This window comes from Tricharina praecox (genome assembly GCF_024521635.1).
Source record: "Tricharina praecox strain CBS 144465 chromosome Unknown BZA05scaffold_5, whole genome shotgun sequence".
Taxonomy (NCBI): domain Eukaryota; kingdom Fungi; phylum Ascomycota; class Pezizomycetes; order Pezizales; family Pyronemataceae; genus Tricharina; species Tricharina praecox.
Genome location: NW_026250407.1, coordinates 677572 through 701812, shown reverse-complemented (window position 1 = coordinate 701812; position 24241 = coordinate 677572). Strand labels below are relative to the sequence as shown.

The 24241-nt window shown below is 54.4% G+C and overlaps 8 protein-coding genes across 8 annotated transcripts; 3 read left to right on the top strand and 5 right to left on the bottom strand.

Moving 5' to 3' along the window:
* Positions 1–380: 380 nt before the first annotated feature.
* Positions 381–1002, bottom strand: BZA05DRAFT_389782 (TFIIH subunit TTDA/Tfb5). Its single transcript, XM_051482809.1, has 3 exons — positions 799–1002; positions 705–720; positions 381–605 (listed from the first exon to the last, which is right to left on the bottom strand). Exons 1-3 carry the CDS (start codon positions 815–817, stop codon positions 389–391), a joined length of 252 nt encoding a protein of 83 aa, XP_051342044.1. The 5' UTR covers positions 818–1002; the 3' UTR covers positions 381–388.
* Positions 1003–4975: 3973 nt separating this feature from the next.
* On the top strand, positions 4976–7144 carry BZA05DRAFT_389777 (aspartic peptidase domain-containing protein). Its single transcript, XM_051482808.1, has 3 exons — positions 4976–5709; positions 5795–6793; positions 6851–7144. Exons 1-3 carry the CDS (start codon positions 5293–5295, stop codon positions 7046–7048), a joined length of 1614 nt encoding a protein of 537 aa, XP_051342043.1. The 5' UTR covers positions 4976–5292; the 3' UTR covers positions 7049–7144.
* Positions 7145–8826: 1682 nt separating this feature from the next.
* Positions 8827–11436, bottom strand: BZA05DRAFT_349265 (SDA1-domain-containing protein). The gene is made up of 4 exons (XM_051481249.1): positions 11279–11436; positions 10409–11201; positions 9307–10352; positions 8827–9238 (listed from the first exon to the last, which is right to left on the bottom strand). The coding sequence occupies exons 1-4, from the start codon at positions 11329–11331 to the stop codon at positions 8941–8943; spliced, it is 2190 nt and encodes a 729-aa protein (XP_051342042.1). The 5' UTR covers positions 11332–11436; the 3' UTR covers positions 8827–8940.
* Positions 11437–11554: 118 nt separating this feature from the next.
* BZA05DRAFT_389766 (uncharacterized protein) lies at positions 11555–12344 on the top strand. The gene is made up of 6 exons (XM_051482807.1): positions 11555–11667; positions 11748–11763; positions 11849–11911; positions 11976–11988; positions 12063–12076; positions 12128–12344. The coding sequence occupies exons 1-6, from the start codon at positions 11656–11658 to the stop codon at positions 12205–12207; spliced, it is 198 nt and encodes a 65-aa protein (XP_051342041.1). The 5' UTR covers positions 11555–11655; the 3' UTR covers positions 12208–12344.
* On the bottom strand, positions 12192–13295 carry BZA05DRAFT_389765 (uncharacterized protein). The gene is made up of 3 exons (XM_051482806.1): positions 13107–13295; positions 12762–13045; positions 12192–12658 (listed from the first exon to the last, which is right to left on the bottom strand). Exons 1-3 carry the CDS (start codon positions 13144–13146, stop codon positions 12512–12514), a joined length of 471 nt encoding a protein of 156 aa, XP_051342040.1. The 5' UTR covers positions 13147–13295; the 3' UTR covers positions 12192–12511.
* Positions 13284–17299, bottom strand: BZA05DRAFT_389761 (Six-hairpin glycosidase-like protein). The gene is made up of 9 exons (XM_051482805.1): positions 16842–17299; positions 16743–16775; positions 16662–16684; positions 16484–16601; positions 16199–16426; positions 15000–16148; positions 14643–14951; positions 14144–14585; positions 13284–14089 (listed from the first exon to the last, which is right to left on the bottom strand). The coding sequence occupies exons 1-9, from the start codon at positions 16946–16948 to the stop codon at positions 13421–13423; spliced, it is 3078 nt and encodes a 1025-aa protein (XP_051342039.1). The 5' UTR covers positions 16949–17299; the 3' UTR covers positions 13284–13420.
* Positions 17300–17987: 688 nt separating this feature from the next.
* On the top strand, positions 17988–19241 carry BZA05DRAFT_464903 (uncharacterized protein). The gene is made up of 5 exons (XM_051487746.1): positions 17988–18181; positions 18241–18361; positions 18468–18487; positions 18549–18666; positions 18728–19241. Exons 1-5 carry the CDS (start codon positions 18166–18168, stop codon positions 19116–19118), a joined length of 666 nt encoding a protein of 221 aa, XP_051342038.1. The 5' UTR covers positions 17988–18165; the 3' UTR covers positions 19119–19241.
* A 3124-nt stretch (positions 19242–22365) lies between these two features.
* BZA05DRAFT_389755 (uncharacterized protein) lies at positions 22366–24238 on the bottom strand. Its single transcript, XM_051482804.1, has one exon. It carries the CDS (start codon positions 23825–23827, stop codon positions 22589–22591), a length of 1239 nt encoding a protein of 412 aa, XP_051342037.1. The 5' UTR covers positions 23828–24238; the 3' UTR covers positions 22366–22588.
* Between the last annotated feature and the right edge of the window lie 3 nt (positions 24239–24241).

Here is a 24241-nt window from a genome sequence, read left to right as displayed (position 1 = left end):
GCCGATCTGCTGCGGTGGTGGGCTAGTATAGTGCGGATGCGGAAGCGCGTCGTCACATCGAGGGAACGCAGCGTAACCGTCTGTATAGTAAGGAAGCGAGAACATAAACCATGACCAATCCTTTATTATAGTCCCTTGTATTCCGTATTCCGAAGCCCGCGTATAAGACTTGACTTAGTAGTAGGGGAGTAGCCTCTCTCGCAGTGGTAGACCAAAATTTTGTATTCAAAACCCAAGAAATCTCGCGCCCTAGGTGTATCACCAACAGTCAGTCAAGTCGTCAGTCAGTCAGCAGCACTCTCGCATCCCCCTTGTCCCCAATCCCCCGTCCCCCCATATAGAGTATTCCAAACGGAAGTGGCACAGCACTTACCTGGCCTCCCCCTCGTCACAACATCGCCTCCCCCTCCCCCCCCTCGTCGTCGCTGGTCTCCTCCTCGCGCTCCTGCATGCTGGTCTTGCGGAGGACCTCGTCGAGGCGCATCTTAAGCTCTGCGAGCTTGGCCTCTTTTACAACCAGGTGGGACTCGTCCAGGTCTTCGATTATGTAGGCGTGCCCGCCGTCCGTGTCGATCTTGAGGAGGATCGCTTTGATCGATGGGTCACTGTATAGGTAGGTACGACGGTTAGTTGGTTGGTCAAGGGTTGTGGATAATGTAAGGTGAGGTGGGAAAGAGGAGGGGAGGGGGGGGGGGGGGCGATGCCATTCAACGAGGACTCCTGGAAAGTGTAAGCATTATGGAAATTTTGGGGGAGGGGAGATCGAGGGGAGATATGGGGGTCATGGGGGTTGCGGACCTTTGTTGACGCGAGGCATAATGACTTATTCTTGCGCGGGGTGGTGGTGGTGAGAAGGTGTTGTTGGAAGAGGAAGGAATGTGGAGCTGCAAGCAAGTACAATGAAAGAAGTTCTGTCCGTGTGTCGTGGTAGAAAAGAAAGTAAGAAAGTCTAGGAGTTGTCAGAGTCGGTCGCCATGATATGATATTCACCACCCACCGAAGAGGTGGAAAGCAAAGTAGCAGCGCAAGGGAGGACAAACAAGGTTGTTGCTTATCCGAGAGCTCGAACAAGTTTAGCTCGTGCATCGCCCTATCAGATTTGGATATGCTGACATGAAGGGTGTTAGGAAGCGAGCAAGGCTGGCTCGGGTATCAGCCTTAGGTAGATTGACGAGTCGACGGGATCTATAATGACAGCGGCAATATATGCAAAGACGGTGGGATCCGGGATAGGGGGGCTTGGAACCTCAGCAATCGAGAGTGTGAGACAAGAGAGAGAATCGTGAGATGACAAGAGTAACTCCACGGCTTAGGCTCGTCATGTTACAGTAAGGTGTAGTAGGTTGGAGGTGTGAATTAAAGTTGCGGCGGGGTAGAGGGCTTGAGAGTTTGGAAATAGGACGTGGGAAATGAAAAGAGAAGTTTGAGATGGGAAGAGCACGTCCATGGTGTGGGGTCGTGAAGTGGAATGTGGAGTGAGAGATGGAAGTTGAATGGACGTTGTGAGGGGTGAAGTTGAGAAATTGAAGACGGAACAGAGGGGTGAAGTTGAGGGATTGAAGACGGAACAGAGACACTGAAGGTTTGGTGACGAAGAAGAAGGACCGTACGGCTGCAGGGAAGCTTCAGCGTTGAAGCCAGTTTTATTTTTCCCTATTTTCTTTATTTTCCCTGAAACTCATCTAAATCGGGCCGATTTGGCACGTGTGCATGTGTGCGGCCTTAGGCCGAGCACGACATTTGCCGTACATGAGAACAGGCTTGAATGCCGATCGACACTGCCGACATCTCTCCTCGGCCCTGCACTCTGTGACCCAAATGCCGATTGGTATGTACGGTATGTACCGTGTTCGGAAGCACACACGCGGGCTGCATTGTGTTTGCGCGGGCCGAGCGGTTAACTACCGGTAGGTTAATACCTCTTGCGGGCACTGCTGCAGGTATGTATAATATGTAAGGTAGGTAGGTACCCAACACAACACAAGAAATGCTACCTTGTCTACTGCGCCCCACCATCTCACACACGCCGCAGGAATGGGTATCGACACTCTACTTACATACGCCATACGCTCCATAAGCTCCATAAGCTCCGCAGCCTCGCAGGTCCGCAGCCCCCGGAACCTCCGCCAGAATGGTTGCACCGGCTCCAATGCTCTGCACCGCACGCCACTGCCAATCGTGTTCCGCATGGCGTCGACGGCACGACATCACACGGCCACGCTGTGATCCGGAAGCCCGCTCCTCCCGATCCCCATTCCTCACCACCAGTACTACCGAATCACGCTGGCCCGTGCGGAAAAGCCACACACACTCTCTACAGCACTCCACACACTCCACACACTCCACCCCGATTGCACCGATTGCCAGAGCTTGTGCTTGTGCACAGCGGACTACCTAGGTAGATCTCACTGGCTTTCACTGTCCATGCCCCACACCCCGCCCCCGATTGGAACTAAGGCCCCGTACATTATATACATATACTCTGAGATACGGTATGCTCTAGGAGGTGTACCCGCATCAAGTGCTCTTCCTCCGAGCCATGACTACGGTATGTACCTACATACAGTCAATTGTAGATAGAGACGCCAGCGATCGGCCTCACTCCGGAGGCCACATAGCAGGAGGAATCCTCCGTCCGCTAGGAATAGGTATGTAGCAGCGGATAGCTTGTTGGCCAATTGCGCTGGAGGCCAGGTGGTGGGAAGTGGTGGGAGGTGGTATGGGAGCGGGATCGGCTGGGTCCAACTCGCAGGCTCGCAGCGGTGTCACTCGCTACAATCCGTGGACGGTGGACGGTGGACGGTGGATCGCGGAGCATGGTCCGTGCTTTCCAGGTGGCCAATGGCTGGCTGAGGAGCTTGAGACATATGTACCAGTAGGATGTATCTCGTCATTGCTCGTCGGAAGCAGCGCGGGATGGAATTATGTACTCTACATACAGCCCGTATGTGTGCATACTCAGAGCAAAGAGCTGGGAGGGAATGGGTCAAGGAAATGACTGTCCAAGTCACTAAGTTTGAGGCGGGCCTTCTGTCTCCGCTGTTCGGTTCAGGCCATGAACTCGACATCACGAACTTGGAAAGGCCACCTTGGCTACCTACTACTTATACCAGTACAGTGGCGATGAATTATCCGGCCCCAGCTATATGTGTCTGAAACCCATACCCATATATATGCCGTATGTATCATTATTGACAACCAAATACCTATCTTTTGATGCTGGATGGCGCTCGTTGCGTTGGCATGTTCCAGAGTCCCAGACAGACAAGCTTCCAAAGTCACTACAGTTTTTACGGTCTCCAGCCCATTCTTTCCACCATCACCACCACCACCACCACCAGCACATCGCAGACCCACAAGAAATATTTTATGTACTCTACACACCTACCTACCCAAAGCTCCACGGAAGCGATCTCGGATTCCATTGATAGCGATCCCGCAGGCCGCAGCCTCTGCTAGGCTCTCTCTCGATGGCATTGAGCTGGAGGTCATGGTACCTGGCATTGACACTGACACTTCACCCGTGCCCCGAGCCGCACCTTATTTGGACGTCGATTCGACACGCGATTGCATACATAGCCTCCAATTGGGATTCTCGAGGCTATGTATGTACCGTATCCAGCCGGCCGGAAGGAGTGTGCCGTGCGCCAGAAGGAGAAGAAGAAGGAGAAGAAGAAGGAGAAGGAGAAGAGGGGGTGCCGCCGTCTCGGCTCCCCTGGACTCCTGGAGAGGCGCGGCGCAGGTGGGGCGAGTATGATATACATAGAGTGCATAGGAGGTAGGTAATTCACCATCACGCATCGAGTCGATCGTTTGTCCGGGTGCTGACGCATAATTGTGTACCTATTACATACTACCTATACTATAGACACATACCAAGGGATCGCATCGCGACTCGAGGCCGCGAGGCAAGGGCCGTCCACTGCGGCATTCTGTACCTATGCAATCTCGCTTCACCCACCGTCCCCCGTCATCGGCTATGTAGTACCGGTATATGTAGGGCCTGAGTAGTAAGTATCCGGTGCCTGGCATGCACAAGGGTGATGATGGGTGGGATGTTTTCCTCCCTCGATCCCTCCCCCCCACCCCTCCAGCCCTCCAGCGCGAACAGCTTGCCTGCCAGGCTCCAGCCTCCGGCGGGCGCCTAGCACCGTGAAAACGGACCCCAAGTTGTTGCACGGCTGTTGGGTTGGGATTCCTACACCGACGCATTCGATGCGACCGAAAGGTAAGCGCCTCGGGTTATGTATGTAAATGTGTGTACCAGCTGGAGCGAAAGCTCCTTCCGCATCGATGGGCGTTGTTTTTGTTTAATCATCATTGCGGTCGAGGGTATTATTATGGTATGTATGCAGATGATGTAGGGTCGGCATGCGAGAAAGAGAGAGAGAGAGAATAGGCCTGCATGCGAGATCCACTTGCTGCATAACTGCGCGCACGGCTGAGAATGCCGAAGTGACGGCGGTGACGGAGGTGATGGAGAAGATGGAGGAGATGGACATTCGAGAGCGACCACCAAGGGCGGATGGGAAGTTCCACCTCTCGGGGGGATGGGTGGGCACTGGGTCTGCATATGCAAGCGCCCGGTTTAGGCGTTCGATCCCCGGCGGGAGAGTTGGGCTCGCTCTGAGCGACTAGAGCAGACTCAGCAAGCAGCAAAGCAGCGGTCGTGCGACTCGCGAACTCGCTCGCTCCGCCAGAACAGGTTCTCCGGAAGACGAGCAGCGTTGTCGTCGTCGGGAGCGCGATAGTGCCAGAGTGCGAGGGTGAGCCTTCTAATTATACCCCCCCGGTCCCCGGCTGTCAGCAGGTTCACTAAGTAAGCAACTGACATGTACCTGCTAGGCCAGTTGCAGCGGACTCTTACCTACTCGAGCCTGCCAGTTACCCACTCCGCTCTAGGTGCTCGCCCTGCCGAATACGTGTGTATGTATCGTCCCCAAAAAAGCCACCCACGCACACCCAACCCGCTCCCACTCACACACACTCGGCCAGGCGCACGATGCGGACTACGCGGAGGCGACGCAAGGGAATAAAAAACTGGTTGTTGGTGTGCGCTGCTGCGTGATGTAGGCAGCCCGCGCCCGGGACTACTCTGCTCTGCTCTACTGCTCGACTCTGCTCGACTCTATATATCTGACTGCCATCCACCCCCCCTCCTCCGATCCTCCTCCGGTTTGCGAGGTTTGCGAATTCCTCGTCTGCTTTCCTTTGTCCCTTTGTTCCCTTCATCTTCCTCCTTCCTCCTGCATGCTTCGACTTGCACGCGAGGGCCCATAACCCCCAATCAGGATGTTGCCACTGCTGCGAAAAACACCGACCATATGTACCCTGCCCTCGATGGCGACCGTGATCCTGGCCGTCGTCCTTACAGTCGCTGTCTTGTTTCCCGCCGTTGCTAGCGCCGCCGTCGATTGCGGAATCCAGCCACTCGTCCTTCTCGGGAATACCACCACAACCGACACGACCACGACCGATCATGCCGGCCGTGTGAATGTTCAACTGGGCGAGGACAGCGGGTCCGGCCTATGGATGTCGGTCTCGATAGTCGATGATGCCACCTTTGTCAATGTGAGGAATGGGAATGGGAACGGCACCGACACGAATTCGCTGCGGTTTTCGGGACTCGATGTCAAGATTGAGGAATACAATCTCACCTACGTCGAGAAGAAGACCGACAGCGATCCGTCGTCCAATATCATCGGGCTGGTCAGTTTCTTTTCTTCCTTTTCTTTTCCGTCTCCACGTCGGGATGGCTGGTTGCTTTTCGGAACCGGAGCTGATGTCACCGCAGGGACCGGACTCGACGTTGATTCGAGAGCTATACGAGGCCAAGATAATCCCCAGCCGCAGCTACGGTCTCAGCTACGATGCTAGCACGCTGTCGATCGACTCGCTTGTCTTGGGCGGCCAAGACAGATCCCGGTATAGCGGGAGTCTCTACGAATCAGAACTGGCCGAACCAAACGGCGAAGCATTAAACGTTGAGGTCGAGCGTATCACGCTCACCAAGGAAGACGGCGAGCAGGTGGTGCTCGCCGCTCCCGCCGCAAACTTCACGGCGACCCTGGATAATACCATCGACCAACTGGTACTTCCCTCGCCCATCGCAGCCGCCTTCCAGCGCGCCGTTGGCGCTGTCGTGGCCGACTCAAGCCACCTGAACAGCTCCGAAATCAAAGTACCTTCGTCCACTCAGTATGGCCGGATTTTACGATACTCAAAGTCATTCGGAGGAAGCCTCACCATAACCCTACGCAATGGCTACAACGCCACGATTCCATCGGAGGTGCTGAGTCGGAGTCTCAACACGACCACTGAGCAAACGGTTCGGATATCCGCTGTCCTCGAGGCAAAGTCTGGCCAGACCAGTGGGGTCTTTGGCGCAGCGTTTCTGTCACAGGCATACCTCTCGGTCGACTACGAAAGCATGAAATTCTACCTCGCGAATCGAGCGAACGGCGGAAATATGGAACTATCAACGTTTGGCTGCAGCGTGTCTACGTCCAGCACACCGATAGTGATAGTCAGCGCAACACCAAGCACTACCGACCGCAGCAGCAGCAACAACGGCAGCAGCACCAACACCCACATCCTCGGTCCCGTCCTGGGCAGTCTCATCGGCGCCATAGTAATCCTGATCGCGATCCTCTTCCTCATCAAACGCTACAAGCTCCGCAAGAAGACCGAAAAACAAAACAGTCTTGCGGCGGCGGCGGTACCGACAACATCGTCGCCAACGTCGCGCGGGCTGGGAGGGTCGGATGATAAGCAACTGGGAGAATATAATCAGGTGGCTTCCTCCTCGCAACTGTGGGACGTGGAGTCGATCCGTGCTGAGAGTGAAAAGGGCATATCCTCTTCCGGCGGCGGTGTTGGCGCTCGGCGAGGGCACAATGGCGGGCTGGGGCTGGAGGGCATACGGTTACCCACCACGCCGTCGAGAGTGAGTCTTGCGCCGTCGACGATGGCCGGAACGCCCGCGAGGAATAGTTACTTCACGGAGGATTTTCATGATATCGTCAGGACTCCGCCGCCAAGATCATAGTCACTATGCATTCTCATCTTAAAATTTTTTTTTTTCTTATGAGCTTTTATCTACCCCTGTTGTAGTATACCTATTTCTTTTCTTTTCTTTTCTTTTCTTTTCTTTTCTTTTCTTTTCTTTTCTTTTCTTTTCTTTTCTTTTCTTTTCTTTTCTTTTTCTTTCTTCTTTCGTTTTTTTGGCTTGGGAACGGGACGGTGGGACGGACGGGAGTTTTGCTGGTTGCTGGTTGCTGGTGCTTTTAAGGGAACTGGAGTTTTCTATATGCTTTTGCACTAGATGACAAGGGACAAGGGACGATTGTGTAAATATACCCATTATGGTGGTGGTGGTTGTGGTGGGGGAGGGGGGGCTTGGAGGTCTAGAAGTTGAGAACTTAACTTGAGAACTGGAGATATTACCGGTACCGGTACTCTACATACCCCCGGATCATCATCGAAAAAACATACCTACATAATACGTCACTTCCGCTGATGCCGGGCGGATATGTATGTCTCGAGTGAGTCGTGAGGGGAGTGAGTCGCTTGGAGTTGGAGCAAGGCAAGGCTGCTGCGGCGCACGGTTGCCTAGACTGGCAGACAGACAAACGGAAGACAGGCGGAAGATGCAGTGTTTCTGCGTAACCATTATCAGTCCGTATTACATCTCCCCCCGTTCAATGTCCATTCTCAGTGCCCAGTTGCTGTTGCAATTGCTGTTGTAGTTGCACCCATCGTTGGGAGCATTCGCACTGTACACACAGAGGGGGTTCCAAGAGCTCGTATGGTTCCAAGAGCACTCGTGTGTGTGTATGTGTGTGCCGGAGGAGAATAGGTAGAGCAGGTAGAATAGGTACTAGCAAGTATTTCCGGTGAGCCCCGTCGACCAGCCTCCACTCGCAGGCCCACAGGCCAGTTCCAGTCTCCCAAACCAGTGCAGTTCCGTCATAGTCCAGTCCCGGTGCCAGTTTACAACGAGCCCCAGTCCACCCCCAGTCCCACTCCCAGTCCCAGTATGTACCAGTCCACAACGAGTCAACGTTAGCCCCCCCCCCCCGGCCCCAGCCCGGCCCGGCTCAGTCCTGGCCCAGTCCTCGTCCTCGTCCTCGCCGCTCGCCGCTCGGTAAGAATGGTTAGGTAAGAATGATTAGGTCTAGGACTCTCTAGGGTGGAGTTAGGGCAGATTAGAGCAGAGTAGAGTATCTACATAGAACAGAATGTATAGAGCAGAGTAACTTCAGCCCCCCGAACTCCGGTGGAGGCGAAGCTCGAGCTCGAGCTCGAGCTTGAACTTGAGCTTGGGCTTGGGTTTGAGCTTGGGCGTGGCACGTTCGTAGCCTCGTAGGTACATAATTAGGTACACAATTCAGAACATGCTTAGGAACATGCTTAGGAACATGATAAGCATACTTGGTACATACTTGGTACTCTACATACTTCTACCTGGTAGCTGCCGCTCATGTTGTGCGCTCCACATACCCAAATACCTATTGCGAACGCTGGGACGGGAGGATACGAGTGTGTGGGTATTTTTTCTTTCTTTCCTCCTGCGCACGGGGGGCTGGGGGGCTGAGTGCGGCGTGTGCTCATCGCGGAGTTATATCCAGCCAGGAAATAAAGATGGAGGAATCAGTTTGCGTGGGTGTGCTGGGCTGCAATTGCGGGGAGATCTAGAGTAGAGTAAGTCGGATGTGGTGATTGAGCCGATTGGATTGAGCATACATAATCTATTCACGTTGCTGGAGGCCCGATGGGGGCTGGTTACATGGCATGCACTGTCATCACTCGGTGACAATGATAGTAAGGTATTCTCTCTTTTCCCGCGTGAATTACTGCCGGCCGGCCGCACTGCAGATCGCCCGTTCGACTATGTATACATTTACATACGGCCGAGACATATATGTAAAGACTCACCCACTACCTCTTCTTTCCCTGGCGCTTATCCTTACTCTCCTTGAGCAGTCGTCTCGTCTCGACCAGCTTCATCTTCTGGCCACTCTTATGTTTTCTGAGCGTCATGAGGAAGTTCTTTTTCCGCGACTTCTCCCTGTTGGTGGTGGAGTGCGGCTTCTCGCCCAGCTTTTTCCCGCGGTTGGATGAGTATTTTTCTCGCCCTTCGCGGCCCTCCATCACTGCCTCTACGCGCGCGTCCTTGTCGGACTTGCCGCGCCGGAGCCGGCCTTCGATCATGTTCTTCTCGACGGCGTCTTCGTGACTGTTTGGTTGGGTTAGTTAGCAATCATGTAGATGGAAGGTGGAGTAAGGGAGTGTGCGTGTGCGTACGTCAGCTTCTTGCCCATGATCTTCGCGAGTCCAGCGGCCTGCCGCAGCTCCTCCAGCTTCGCAAAGTCTGCGGGCGTAAGGATCTTCGTCGTAGCGAGCATCGAGAGCTTCTTCTCCTCCGTCTTGACAGCCTCGGGTTTCACCGCCTCATCGTCATCATCACCAGAAAGCTTGACCTTCTTCTTCTGCTTTCTCGGCTCGCCCTCGTCCTCACTGTCGCTGATATTGATGTCCTCGCCGTCGCTCTCGACATTGACCCAACCAGCACCGTCCTCGTCGTCGCTGGAGTCGTCCTCAACCTCCCACTTGGCCCAGGCATCCTCTTCGCCCTCTTCCTCGTCCTCGTCGTCTGTATCCAAGCCAAGCTCCGCCCGCTTGGCGGCCTTCTGCTCTTCCTTCCACGCTTCCAGCAGGTCGAGACCCTCGATGGTACCCTCCTGTTCCTGACCATACCGCAGCGTAGTGTGCTCAGCCATTCCCATGCTCGCGACCTTCCCGCGGTCCTTGCGCTTCAGCATCTCTGGCGCCACCTCTCTATACAGGGTGATGAGCGAGCGGGCCGCCATCATGACACCCTTATCTTTCGAGCCCTTGTACTCGACCAGATCCTGGAGGAGCGTAGAGTCCATAGCCAGCGGCGCACGCGCACAGATCTCGCGGATGGCATTTAACCCCGCGGTTGCGACCTCGCCCGCTACTCCCTCCGACACGAACTCGACCGCGATCTTCCGCACGATCGGTTCCAAACAGTCCGGCGGCACCAGATCGTGCGTGGCTTGGGCCGCCACGATCAGGATTTGTGTTACGTCCCGCTGGCGGGGGGTCAGGTATTTGAGGAGGTGCGAGTATAGGCCTAGTACGCTGAGCTTGTGCAGTCCCACGAGACGCGAGACTAGTTGTAGGACCAGGATTTTTTGCTCCAGGGTGAGCTTGTTGTTGCGCGAGAGGTGCTTGGAGAACAGAAGGTCGGCGAAACCTTGCGGGTCATGGAGAAGGTGAAGGGCGGAGAAGTTGAGGGGGTGTGGCTTAAGCTTGTTTTTCTCTTTCTGTTTGTGGTCATTAGAGGCCATTTATCGTCAAGAGGGTGAGAATGTGGACGCACCTTCTTCAGCTGCATCTGCGCTTTCTCCAGTTTCTTCCACGAATTTCCCTTCTTCTTGTTGATTTGCATCTGATGCTTCACCCGTCCCAAATCCACAGTCTCGTCCTCACTCTCATTCTCCAGGTCCTCCCTCTCCTGATCCACGCCCAAGAAGAATCTGATACCACCGCTCATGACCTTCTGATTGGCACTCAACGATGCCTCCTTCATGATCTCGACCGTCCGAGCATCATCCCACACACCACGCTTCCATAGCTCTCTCGTCAGCTTGACCGCCCACAGGCCCGCAGTGGACGTATGATCCTCCTTGCCCGCCTCGACCAGCTCAAACAGGACTGCCTGGACAGCTTTATTCAGCTTATGGTTTTTCGTCTTGTTGTTCGAATTTTTCAGATCTGTGACCACCGACTTGTAGATCTGACCGCGCAGCTGTTTACTCGTGGTGGTAGTGAGGACTGGGAACAGCGTCTGCAGCAGCGCCGAAGAAGTGATGACATCCTTATTCCGCATGAGAACGAGGGACTGGACAATCTTTGCGCGTAGGTCATGGTCGAGCGATCCATGGTTCTTCAGCAGCAATTGCGCCAGGTCGTCGGCAAAGGTCGAGGTAATGTCGGGGTACGAGGAGGCGACCGCGGACATGAATCCGATTAGCTCCGTGAACGCCTCGGTATTGGCCGCCGTCGGCTGCGAGATGAAGATTAGGCGCTGCGATTCGTAGTGCCCATGCTGCCGCAGGAACTCCTCGCGGTATGAGGGTGGGTCGCGGCGGATCAGGTTTTGGAGCATCGGCCTGCGAATTTGCGCATTAGAGTTTTTTGGGGGTTTTTTTTGCGCAAAATTGCTGCTGAATGAGTTGGATATATTTACAGATTGTGCAGCTTCTGCAGGCCCGCGCGCTTGCGCTTCATTGTGTCGCTCATGGTGGGCGAGTCTTTGTGGTGGCTGGGCGAGTTGGTGGTGGGTTTCGGTGGTGGTGAAGTCGCTGTAATGGTAGGTCTGATATCCCACCTTGCCTTACACACAAGCTTCTTCTTCAGTCTGCAACATAAAAAAAATTGCCAGAAACTTTAGTTTCACAGCCGGGTGAACTTCTTGGCAAGTGACGTTAATCGGTTAGTGGCGCCAGAATACCCCCCATCGCCCCAAAGGCCCAGCCGGCTATCAGCATACCCTCTCTCGCTGTTCCGTCCCCCATCGATCGTCACAAGAAACTCTCCGCTCATACACACAAGAAATTGCCCACCATGCCGATGCCCGTATGTCACACCCCCAATCGTCACCACCATCACCGGAAGGAAGGAGTGAATGAATGGAAAAAACTGACAATCGGCAATAGAAGCAGGAACAGAGTGGTACGATAACTACCCCGACGACGACGCTCGAGATACCCGGTTTTCGTCGAGCAACAGAAGACTGATTGAGGATTGGCGATTGCAGCGCACACCATCACCCAGCGGATCCGCCAGCTCAAGAAGATTCCCCCGGAGTTGTTCCCCATTGGTATGTTTCCGCTGTCGCCGACCGGCTGGGAGTGATCGACTGTGGCTAACGAACGAATTCACAGGTATCGTCGTTGGGTACGTCGACGTTGCAGTCCACAATTCATGATCTACAGTATAAGCAACTAACCTTCGCTCTCCGCGGTTCACAGCGCTGCCCTCGCCAGTGAGTCTCACTCGCCTTCCCCTTCCCGACATGTCTAACGCGGAGCAATAGTGGCCGGATACTCCATGTCGCGCAAGTTCTTCGTCGACAAGACCCTCCGTCTCAACCGCTCCTCGCGCGACCAGCACTAAGCGCGCACTTCCGAATCACATGTAATGATATCCGGTCGGAGGTCTGCAGCACTGGAGGAGGAGGAGGAGGAGGAGGGAAGGGCATGCTAGTTTTCATTGTAGTTTTGTTCCGAACAATAACTTCTATTCTTGCCGTGAACTGTTCTCGTTGTTTTGGCTGTTTCAGTTGTATATGTCCAATAGCATCATGTTTGCATAGGTATCTGACCGCGCCATCGGGATCCCATGAGTTCTAAACCCGCCGCCCCCAACCCAAACCTGAGCCATCCCCCGTTCTGCCCTGCCCACCCGCTCGCCAGCCCGTTCACTCGCTCGCCGGCTTCGGCCCAGCAAGATCCAGCCCCTCCAAGCCCTGCATCGGATCCACAGCCTTAGCCATAGCCTCCGCCTTCGCCGCGTCCGCGGCCGCCCGGTCCTCGTCAGAGACTTCATACTTTCTGATCCAATCCTCCTGTGATCCCGCGACTTATCAGCTCTGCCCTCAACCCCCTTCCCCCTCCCCTTCCCCCCCAAACCCCGCCCCTTCGCCCCCTTCCCAGAAAGATAGCACATACCTGCTCCCAAACCGCGACCTTACTACCGAGTACATTACCCACCTCCTTCGTCTGCGGCTTCGCGATGGCGACGCTCAGGGTCCTTCCGGCGAGCGTAGCCTGGTCCATATTATCTATAGCGGCGGCGGCATCATCTGCGCTCTCGTACTCGACGTAGCCGAACCCCCTGTGTCCTCCTCCTCCGCGCTCGTTCTCGCTTCCTGGCAGGTTCACCTCCACGATCTCGCCGAAGGGCAGGAACGCCGCGTGTAGGAGGGGTTTGGTGATGGAGTTGTCGAGGCCACCTGGGGAGCTGGCGTCAGTGGATGGGAGGGGGGAGAGAAGGAGAGAGGGGGGGGAAGATACCAATGTAAATGGTCGATTTGAGGCGCGTGGCGTCGGTCATGATTGTGGTGTGGTGGTGTTGAATGTTCACATTTTGGGGAGCTGGTGGAGCATGGTATGTAGGCTGCTGGTTTGGTGCGTATATGCAAGAGCCGCGTGTGCCAAGCACGAGCAGAAATCACGAATGGGCACTCGAAGTCACGGTTCACGTACATGGCCTTAATTCCTTCCTTCCCGAGTCCTTAGGAAATGTATCGAATAAATTGCAGATGGAAAAAGATACAGAAAAAAATCAATTGCAACACCAAATACGCAACCCCCACTTATCAAACAGTTTACGCCTCATCTAGTTGCTCCTCAAACTCATCCTCGGAGCCGACGGTGTCACCAGCTTCGCTCTTGCCGCTGACACTCATGACACGCTTGAGGCGGTTGTTGACGTACTGCAGCACCTCCTGGTCGTCACGCTCCCTAGCCTTGCGCTCCTCCTCATCTTCCTCCTCGTTGATATCGCTCCTGGCGTCGATGCTCCTCGCCGTGCTGTGGCGACGGCCCATGTACGGACGGGGCTTCTTAGTAACCCGTGAGAAAATGTCGTCGAAGTAGTGGTTAGCAGCGGCGCCGGGAGTACGGGGCGTATGCGGCAGACGACAGTTCACACCGGAGTCGTGGATCATCTTTGCGATCAATCCGGTCCATCCGGTCTGGTGGGACGCACCGAGACCGCTTCCAGTGTCTCCATGGAAGAACTCGTGGAAAAAGACGTACTCGCGCCAGTTGGGGTCGTGGTCGAGCATTTCGCTTCCAGCGTTACAGGCACGGCGACCAAAGTCGTCACGGGCAAAGATATGCTGCAGACGGTGCTGAAGCTCTTCCGCGACTTGGCCCAGATGCATGAAGTCTCCTGACCCGGTGGGACACTCGACCTGGAATTTACTTCCGTAAAACATGTGGAAGCGCAACAGAGATTCGATCAGGAGGAAGTTGACACAGAGCCAGATGGGCTGTTGCAAATAATTAGTCGCTCGTTTCTTTGGCTGGGGCTACGGAGTACTTACACCACGCCAGTTACTGTTTCCTCCGAACATGGAACTATTGGAATCTCCGGGAACGTAGTCGACCGTGAAATCGCGACCCTCAACGTTGATGGAGTATGGGTTCTTGTCGTGGTACTTCGAGAGCGACCGGATTCCATATGGACTCAGGAACTCATCCTCATCCAACATCTTCTCCAGGATTCTCTTAAGTCTGTCTTTGCTGACGAGGGCAAGCAATAGTCTGTCACCCTTTCCACGTCTCCGCATACTGGCAATGTTTCGCTCCGCAACATCGTTCCTGTTCTCGATGAACCAGTCGAGGCGCTTAGTGAATTCTGGGAACTTCTGGAGAGTTTGCGGCTCGAGGGTGAGAACCGCGAACAGCGGAATCAATCCGACGAGCGATTTCACGGGCATCTGCTGAGAATATTCGCTGCCGCGGGAGATGGCATCGTAGTAGAAACTATTACCCTCGTTAGCCTCTTGTCCGATATATGCTCACGATGCCATGATTTCATACCCATCTTTGTCGTTCCACAGACTCTTCTCTTTCTCGCCATCGCGGTAGGTCATGGCATCACTGATGAAGATGAAGTGCTCGAAGAACTTGCTTGCAATGTCCTCGTAAATGCGGCGATGCTTGGCCAGCTCGAGAGCAATGTTCAACATGTTCAGCGAGTAGAAGGCCATCCATCCAGTGGAGTCAGCCTGCTCCAGAGTACCACCACCAGGGAGCGCTTCGGAACGGTTAAAGACACCAATGTTGTCGAGACCGAGGAAACCACCCTCGAAAACGTTGTTTCCGTCAGAGTCCTTGCGGTTGACCCACCTGAAATAATCAGCTTGAGAAATTGGGACCAACGGAGTAGATTCTCACCAGGTAAAATTGAGCAAGAGCTTCTGGAAAACACGCTCCAAGAAATCGAGATCCTCGTGACCGTACATCTTGCGCTCAATCTTGAAGATTCTGAAAGTGGCCCAAGCATGAACTGGCGGATTCACGTCTCCGTAGTTCCACTCGTACGCCGGAATCTGACCATTGGGATGCATGTACCACTCTCTGGTCAACACATCCAACTGCTTCTTCGCAAAATCGGGATCGATCATAGCAAGCGGAATGCAGTGGAACGCGGTATCCCACGCGGCAAAGAAGGGGTACTCCCAGCAATCCGGCATACTGAGGATATCATCCAAGTACATGTGCCTCCACTTGTCGTTCCTGATCTTCTTTCGCTCGGGGGGTGGCGGCGGTTGAGTGGGGTCACCATTCGCCCACTGATCCCAGATCAAGTGGTAGAACTGCTTGGTCCAGAGCATACCGGCGAACGCCTGTCTCTGGATATTTCTAAGATCATCGGTCATTGGCAGGGGCGAGATGCGCCAGTAGAACTCATCCGCATCATAACGCCGGAGCTCGAACATATCGTCGAACAGCTCTTCGTCGATGCCGATTTCATTCTGGACACCACCTTTCTCGTCCGCGAACTGGCGGGTCTCAACCTTCCTGGAGAGCTTAAATCGAACAACCGCACACCCTCCCGGGGGCACACCCTCACCCTCGTCGAAGGCATACCACGCACCCGCCTTAGTACCGGTCTGAGCTGGGTTGACAGCATCCTTCTCGTCATCAACGATGTGGCGGTGGAACGCATCCTTGACAAAGTCAGTCTTGTTGTCGACACCGTAGAGGCCCTTATAGTTGGTATCGTTGTCCGTGAACAACAACTTGGGAATGACATCCGAAGATTCCGGGCTGACACCGGGGGACGGTGATAGCTGGACGACACGTTCGCCGAGCTTCCAGTGCTTTGTTTTGGCGATGAAGTCGCCTTCCGCCTTGATATTGGGCTTCTTCTCGGGTCCCTCGTGGCCCCAGGCCCAAGTGTTTCTGAAAGTAACCTGTGGGATGATGTGGAGAGGTGCTGCCTCCGGACCCCGGTTGTATGCCGTGACACGGAAGAGAATCTCCTCCTCATCGTCGGTATCCTTTGCCGTCTCGATAAAGATATCCCAGTAGCGGTCATCACTGAATCGCTGTCAGCATCGGTGACCACAACGCGGGAAGGGATAGCTCACGCGAAGGCTCCGGTGTCCAGAATGTTGTATTCAGGCACATCTCGGCCGCGATTCCTGCTCTCCTGACGAATTTCTTCATATGGAAACTTCTTCTGCGGATATTTGTATAGATACTTCATGTAGCTGTGCGTGGGCGTGTTGTCGAGGTAGTAGTGGATCTCCTTGATGGATTCTCCATGGTTTCCCTCGGGATTGGCCAGACCGAAAAGTCGCTCCTTCAAGATATCGCTGTTCCGCCCATCAGCACCTCACTTTGATGATGAAGCAACGATTGATGCTACATACTCTTTCTCGTTCCAGAACGCAAAGGAGATGCATTGAAGCGCATGCGAATCGGAGACACCGGCAATACCGTCCTCACCCCAGCGGTAGGTACGAGATTTCGCCTGATCGAAAGGAAAGTCTGCACACAGTGATCAGTACCGAGATGTTAAGGTTCGAGTGCTGGCGTCGAATAACATACGTGCCCAGGCATCACCGTTGGCCCTAATTTGTAGTCAGAAAGGCTCGTATGTTTGTTGACGATGGAAGGTATCAAACTTACGAGTAGTCCTCTCTCACGGTTCCCCATTGACGTCTGTATCCATTAGACACTGCACACCCAGCAATTTCTCTCTTCCCCCAACTTCTGAGGACAACTCACTCGCTGAGGTACGGTCCCCATCTCTTCCAATACTTCTTCCTCTCCTTGTCCTCCTTCAACCGCTTCTCCTCGCTGCAAAGGTACTCGTGCTCTCCGTGCTTAACCATTGCGGCAGTGAACTTGGTTGGCCGATACCGAAGGTGTGTTGCTCTGTACAGTCAATGGAGTAGATGGAGAGAGGGGGAATTGGGGAAAGGGAGCTCTGGGAGGGGGGTTGAAGAATAGATGAGTTGGATTGACGTGACTCTGGCGGGGCAATGGTAGCAAGGTGACGTTTTTGGCGGCGGCGGGGTAGGGGCAGCTCTCGGACTTAGCACCGTATAGCACGCCGGCAAGAAAGCACCCACTAACCTCTACGTAGATAGCCCTACGGCATTGCACTGCACATACCCAAGTACCTAGAGCACCTAGAGCACATCCCATACATGGCCATTACTGCGTACACTGTTTGGGGGGGGGGGGGGGGGGTGGGGCATCTTTGCTTTCTGTGCGTTGTTCCTGGATATTGGAAACAATTTCTGTCGATATGGGAAGTATTGCATGCGAAGTTTTGCTGATAACGGGGGCGCCTGCACATTCCGTATTTGCCCATCGAATACCATCGAATGGGGGATATGGACTGGAGGCAAGCAAGCCGCAAGCGCCCCCCTTCGGGTGAGCAACTTTTGGAGCCCCCGTATACCTCCGCTTCCACTCTACGGGGAGGCGGGGGCTTGCAGTAGGCGGGTCAGATTGTGTTTCGGTCTGCAGCTACCGATGGTATAGCGAGGAGAACGTGTGTTAGAAAGTACTTGGGCATGTACTTTGTACCAGTACTTCATCACACTGATTGCAACCAGATTTGCATTCCGAAGCACTCTGCAGGGCAGCACGGCCAGAGCGGGCTTTATCTATTTACAGTGTTTTCTCTTCATGGGCCTTTTTTTTTCTTCATCAAAGTGTGGCTGAGGGGGCTGACCGAGACTTCGAGAGAGGGGTTGCTCTATCGATAACGGTGGCCGGCCGTCCTGCCCTGCAGGCAGTTCAATTTCGAGTTTTATATCAACTCGCCAAGACGGTTCGTTTGCGCGGGAGGGGTGATGTCATCGTGTCGTAGTTATCGAATCAGACAACTCGGCTTATCCGACGGCGCACGAACTGAGAGAAAAAAAAGAACGAAAATCTTCGGAGGCGAGCCGTTAGCGTCGTGTAACCTTTTCCGTAACGGCCGCTATTCTTCACTGTCTATCACACGGCCCAGCTCCGTCTCTCGTCCAATCACTCAGCCCGGCCCGCAATATCCCCCCAATCAACGACCAAACCATCACCACCAGACAGTCCGACAATGCCCGGCAATACTGGTGGGGCACGCTCAGATGCTGCATTTAATCCGTTGCTAACGTGGTATCGATGCGAGTAGCAAAAGGCAGGGTCACCAAGCCATCGCAGAAGACTCGCAAGAGCCGCGACAAGAGGGCCGACGGTAGCAGCGACTACGCCCCGTCTCTTCAAGATGGCGATGAACCCGAGTCGCAGACTCTGTATGTTTTCTTATTTCCGTCCCCATAAACTTAAACCAGCATGTGCATGCATCATCCGTATCAAGATCGACCGTCGACTAACGAGAGGACGGAAAAACAAAAACAGAGATGTCATTGAGAAGAAGGGTACGCGATGAGGTTTAGACCAGACCAATCACTCGGGCACCCAGTGCTGATAGGACTGCAGTCAAGGAGTTAAAGAAAACTGCCGTCGCTTCCAAGAACCACGCCGAGAAGTTCAGGAAGAGAACTGAGGCCGTGGTGCAAGAAACCATCGAGGACTGGAAGACCCACCAAGAGAAAATGTAAACCAACTTATGTCCCTCAATAGCAAGTGCGAGGTGTTGACTGGTCATCCGTACATAGCATGAAATCTTCTCGCGAGTGGGACGAGGAGCTCAACGCTGTTTTCGAGAACGCCCTCGCTGGCAACAAGTCTCTGGAAACGCTTCAAGAGTCAATGATGTCGATGGCGCAAGAGCTCACTGAAAAGCACAACGCTCTCCAGAACACCATCTCTTCGGCGTTGAACCGCGAGCTCATCCTTGGCGACGGCTGGCAGAACGACGGGGAAGACGCCATTCAGGTTCTCTCCGAGCTCACCTCGGAAGAACAGGAATCGGTTGAGAAGCACCTCCACCTGGACGACGATGGAGAGTACAGCAACGAGGGATCCTGGATGGATAAGGTCAAGAGGTCTGAGAAGGGTATCAAGCAGGCTTTGAGAGCTGTTCCGGTCCCGGTTGCACTTGATTAGGGAGGGATTGACCATGATTGCTATTTTCTGTGGACACGAGCTGATTTGACGGATACTTACATGCTTACTTACCGTACATGAGGGCAATAGTTGCGAGGGCATATACAATAGGTGGAACCGAACAATTAAGAAAAAAAAAAGTGATGGATACATCACCATATGTACCTGCACCCATCAGAGCCACAAAAAAAAACATACCGCCAACATCAACATCAAAATCAACACCTACCGGCCTCGAAGCCCAGTATCAACGCCGACTAAAAAACCACAACCTACTCCACCGACACCCAAGCCCAAAACCGCGATCCGGGGCACCAACTCTCATCAGCCCAACACTCTCATTCTCACTCGCAGCATGAAACGACTTAGTACTCGCCGCCCTCCCAAGAAACGGCAGAACAGTCCTGGCCAGCAGCGACTCGCTATTTCCATTTTTACTGCCACCGCCACACGTATCTCTTTGTGTCCAATCCGGCCGGTCGTAGCCGGAAACCACTCTACTCCTCCATCGAGATTGAGTAGCTGTGTCCTCGCCGTCGAGGCGTACCCGAATTCTGGCGTGCGATGACGTCGACGTTATTGTTGTTGTCGTAAGCGTGAAGTCCTTCGCGGCGGATTGCGGACAATGCTGCTGCTGGCGGTGGTGGCGGTAGTGGTAGCGGGCGGGCCCGTCACCGGTCCTGCGCCTTTTGCGGGTGGTAATGGGGCGCTGTGGGGGGTGCTGTGGATGCGCGGGGGGTCAGTATCTAAGTATCTCCATCGCCATCGCTAGAATTCTGCCCGGAGTCCGGACGAAGGTCGAGCTTACTGGTAGTGGGGCTGTCGGGCTCGGGGGTGGCATATTTCTTCTTCTTCTTCTTTCCCGCACTTCGTATCGTAAGCAGCATTCAACATCCAGCTGGAGGGAGCGGATGGGGGGTAGTTTTAAATGCCCCCCCTCATCTCCAGCGCAGACGGGCGGGGGAGCATGTGGACAATCCAATTTCCACCAGCGCTTTCATCAACATTGAACACAGTGGACAGTGGACAGTGGGGGAGGGAGATGGGATCATGAGTCACGAGCTGCCTACCTACAAGACGTCCTATGCTACACGAACCAACTTAACAGGAATTTCCAAGGTATGTACTTGTAGATGTAGACGCGAGTAAATGTGAAGTACATAGTGAAATGACATAGTGAGCCGTCATGAGGCGTCGTGACTCGTGATATGGCTGGGGAATGCCTGAGGAATGCACGTACCCGCGGCGCGGTGACTCCGGTTGCATATTGTGGTACATACCGTCAGGACTCAGTGGGTTTCGTGAGGGGGTGTGGAAGGGGGTGGGGAAGGGGGTAGGGAAGGGGAAGCAGCACAAAGCTTGGAAGGAGGTGGATAGGTACATGTTACCATCCAGCTCCGGGATGGGATCTTGGCCAGGTCTCGAGTCTCGATGCCTGTTTTCTGTGCAGTGTAGACAACTTTGTTTTTGCCCGGGAGGGTGGGTGGAGGGGGGGTGGATATCTGCACTCCGCCCGCAGACAGACAGACAGGTACCCCAGACTCACATGATCCAACCGAGAACCAAGTATGTACCTACGGCAGTGGAACCTGGAGCTGCAAGACGGCGTAGATGTCCCGTCGTCTCAATAGTCCAAGCATCGAAGCCATATTTCGGGGGGGGGAGCTCGGGGGCATATATCCGCCACGGTCACGGATCCGTAAACCAAACCAGCGTTTCGGGAGGTTGGTCGGCCGGCACGATTCTCCTGTATTTTACATCTCCGATGGGCGGTACGGTATGTAGCACCGCCGGGCACGACCGAGCCTGAGCCTTCGGGGCTTTCGGAGCCCCATCCGTGATATTTAGATCATGGAAACAGGAGGCCGTCCAGGATTGATCTCACCCCATTAATTACATAAGTACCTACTGCTGCACACAGATTTCCACGGATTTCCCACACCGCTGGCGACTGGATGGCGGCAGTTACCAGGTAGTAGAGTACTTGGTACGATACAGTTGCGGCGGCGGCGGAGAGAAGCCCGTGGAGCAGAATGGGGTGGGTGGAAGCACAAGAAGAAGCCAATGTCCCTCTGAGGCCTTGGGGCCTTACATAGTCTTGCAATTCCACTTCCACCGCCCACGGCTGGATTTTTACCACTGTTTACCTATCATAAACCTAAGTACCTACCTATCCATCCACCCCTTCAGGCTTCAGTCTTCAGGCTTTTGGTTTCTGGTTCATCCCTTCTGGTTCATCTCTTCAAGTCCATCCACTCCTTCAGGTTCATCCATCCCTTCTGGTTCATCCACTCCTTCAGGTTCATCCACTCCTTCAGGTTCATGCCTTCTGGTCCATCCATCCCTTCCAGTTCATCCCCCGGCCCGTCCCGTTCACGCCTCATGGTTCGATACCAGTTGCTAGTATCGTTATATCCCAGTATATCCCAGTATATCCCAGTACCTAAGCCGCTGGAAGTGCCAGGAACATCCGAGCCCCTACGAGCCGCTGGGTGGGTTGGTTGGCTCCGGTTTCGGTTCCAGTTCCGGTTTCGGTTCCGGGTTCGACCTCCGACTCTCCGAGTGCCGAGTGATATTCTGTGGGCTTCCTTCAAATCGCCTGGCAAGACGTCAAGAACAAGAACAAGAAACGGACATGTCGCCGGCTTACGGGCTTCATGATGACGGCGGGCGGCGGTGGTTGAGGACTGTGTTATTTGGTTTTTGGTTTTTTTTTGGCCGTGATGGTCTCCACAGCTCCGCTTCGAGGAACGAGGAAGAAACCTCCAACCCTCAACCCCAACCCCCCGTAGCGGCGTCGCGTGAAGCAGTGTCCAGTGCCGGGTGTAGTGTACCTAGGCGGGGACGCTCGTTGGCTGAACACTGAGCAGTGCTGTGAGAATGCTGTTACCAGAGTTCACGGAGGCGGGCCTGGCGGGTGTGTGTCGCAGCCTCAGTAGAGTAGTGTCTGCGATGAAATCCCCAGAGCTGTACACAACTTCACTTCACATCTCATCACTTCACTCGCATTTTATCATCGATACCCAAAGTTAAAAGGTGTCAAAAGAATATGCTTGTATCTATCTACCTTTTACTCCTCGGTCAAACGAATGAACCGTGAACGGAGAACGAGTGCAGAAAAACAACGGCCCAGCGGCAGTAACTAACCTCCCGCAGCAAACCAAAAGCCAGAAACCAAAAGCCAAAAGAAACCGAAAAAAAACGATTGAGTACTCCTTCAGTCCATGCTGGGTTCACAAAAGAAAAGGAGAAGGGTAAGAGGGGAAAAAAGGAAACACCCAGGGACGCCGCATACCAAAAATAAAAAAGAATATAAAAAAATAAAAAGAAAAAAAGGGTAAAAAGAAAAGAAAAAGGTACAATCACATATTCATCGTACATTTCCATGGTAGGAGATTAACAGGTACCCAAGAAGAAAGAACAAGTTCGAAGAAAAGAAAAGAAACTCAAAACAGTGATGTGGATGTGGATCACTCGGCGTGCAATGACTCCTCCTCCATCTCCTCAATGATGGAGCTCATCTTCCCGCTAGAGGTAGAGCCGAGGCTATCGCGGCTGCCCCTGCTGCGCAGCATCCTATCCCCGTCGTCCCTCCCCTCACCATGAAGCGGCGAGCTCATATCCCAACCGACCATGCCACAGAACTCGTTCCAGAGCCTGCCATCGCAGATGCCGCCACAGCCCTTGGTCTCGAGCAGGTTCTTGGACTTCTTCAACCACTTTGAATCGGACATCTCACGACGGCTCGTGGCGGTCCACAGGGGCACGCACTGCGAGCTGTAGACGTCGGCGCCGATGGTGCCCTGCACGAGCTTGACCCACGCGGCATTCGCGTGGTGGCCCAGGAGGTCCGCCATTTCCTCGTTGCGGTCGACGAGCGGCACTAGCATGCTGGGTGCCATCGGCTCCATGGGGATGGTGGCCTCGATCTCTCCCTCGCCTGCGGCGGCGTTGCCATCGTCGTCCGAGACGACGGACGGGGACCGCGAGGAGCAGGTTATCGAGATGGTCGAAGAGACCGATTGGCGGTGATGGTGTCTCGGACAGATCTGCTCGCCCTCCTCCTCCAGTCCTCCGGGGAATATGGGGTCGGTTTCGAACGAGTGGGCCGAGTGGGCCGAGTGGGCCGAGTTCGTTGGGGAGTACGGTTCGTTGTCGTTGGGGGCGTGCAGTTCCTGGTTGGACGTGTTGAGAGCCAAGAATTTGGGATTCGACGGGGACAGGGCAAAGTCGACGGATTGGCGACGGTGGCGAAGGGGTGACGTGCTGTAGATGGGCGAGTGCGCGTGCGAGGTGGCCGAGTGCACCGACGATTTGCGGAATATCAACATGGGGCTGCCCGCCAGGCGGGACGGTGATGTCGATGTCCCGCTGGTGGAGGCGGTGTCGGCTTCGTGCACTGAGAGGTTGCTGAAGGACAGTGGCATCGTCCGCGGGGACATTGCTGCGTCCTGCGCTGCATCGCTCGACGCTGGATAGAGGGAATTTGGGATTATTTCGGAGCGGTAATTGCTGCTGCTATTGCTGCCGCTGGGAGGTGCGGACCTGAAGGTGACGGTGGGAGCACGAAAGGCGTCCAGGTAGGCTGGGAGTCTTCGGGGGCTACCCTGTGAATCCATTGATGTGGCAGGAGAGGATGATTCGGACAGTGAATTTGGGGTTGACGAGAGTTGTGGAGGAGAGACGGGGAGGACGAGAGTCTCCATCATTGTAGTGCTGGGTGCGAAAGGGGAGGGAGGGGGGGTTTAAGACCTGACTGGTGTCCGGAGGCTGCACGGAAAACAGCGGGAGGATTGATGACTGATAGACAGGCGGGGGGCGATACAAGATAGCACTAAGGGCTGGAAGCTGTTGGCTAAGAGAATTGTGGGGCAATGGGATTTCGCTGTGGGGTACACAAGGCTTCCTGGATCCTCCGAGGGTGACTTTTTGAAGGCTAGAAGGAAGGATGGATGGATGGGAGGGTGGGGCAGCTCGAGGTCCGAGTGGCAGAGTGATTTAGGGGTTTTTCGATATGAGGTGTCGTCGAGGGCTTTTGTACTTTCTTGTCGAAGCTGCGGGAAGGCAGCCAAGAGACAAGGACAAGGAGGTAGTGCGAGTTTTGAGTTGACTCGAGGAGGAAT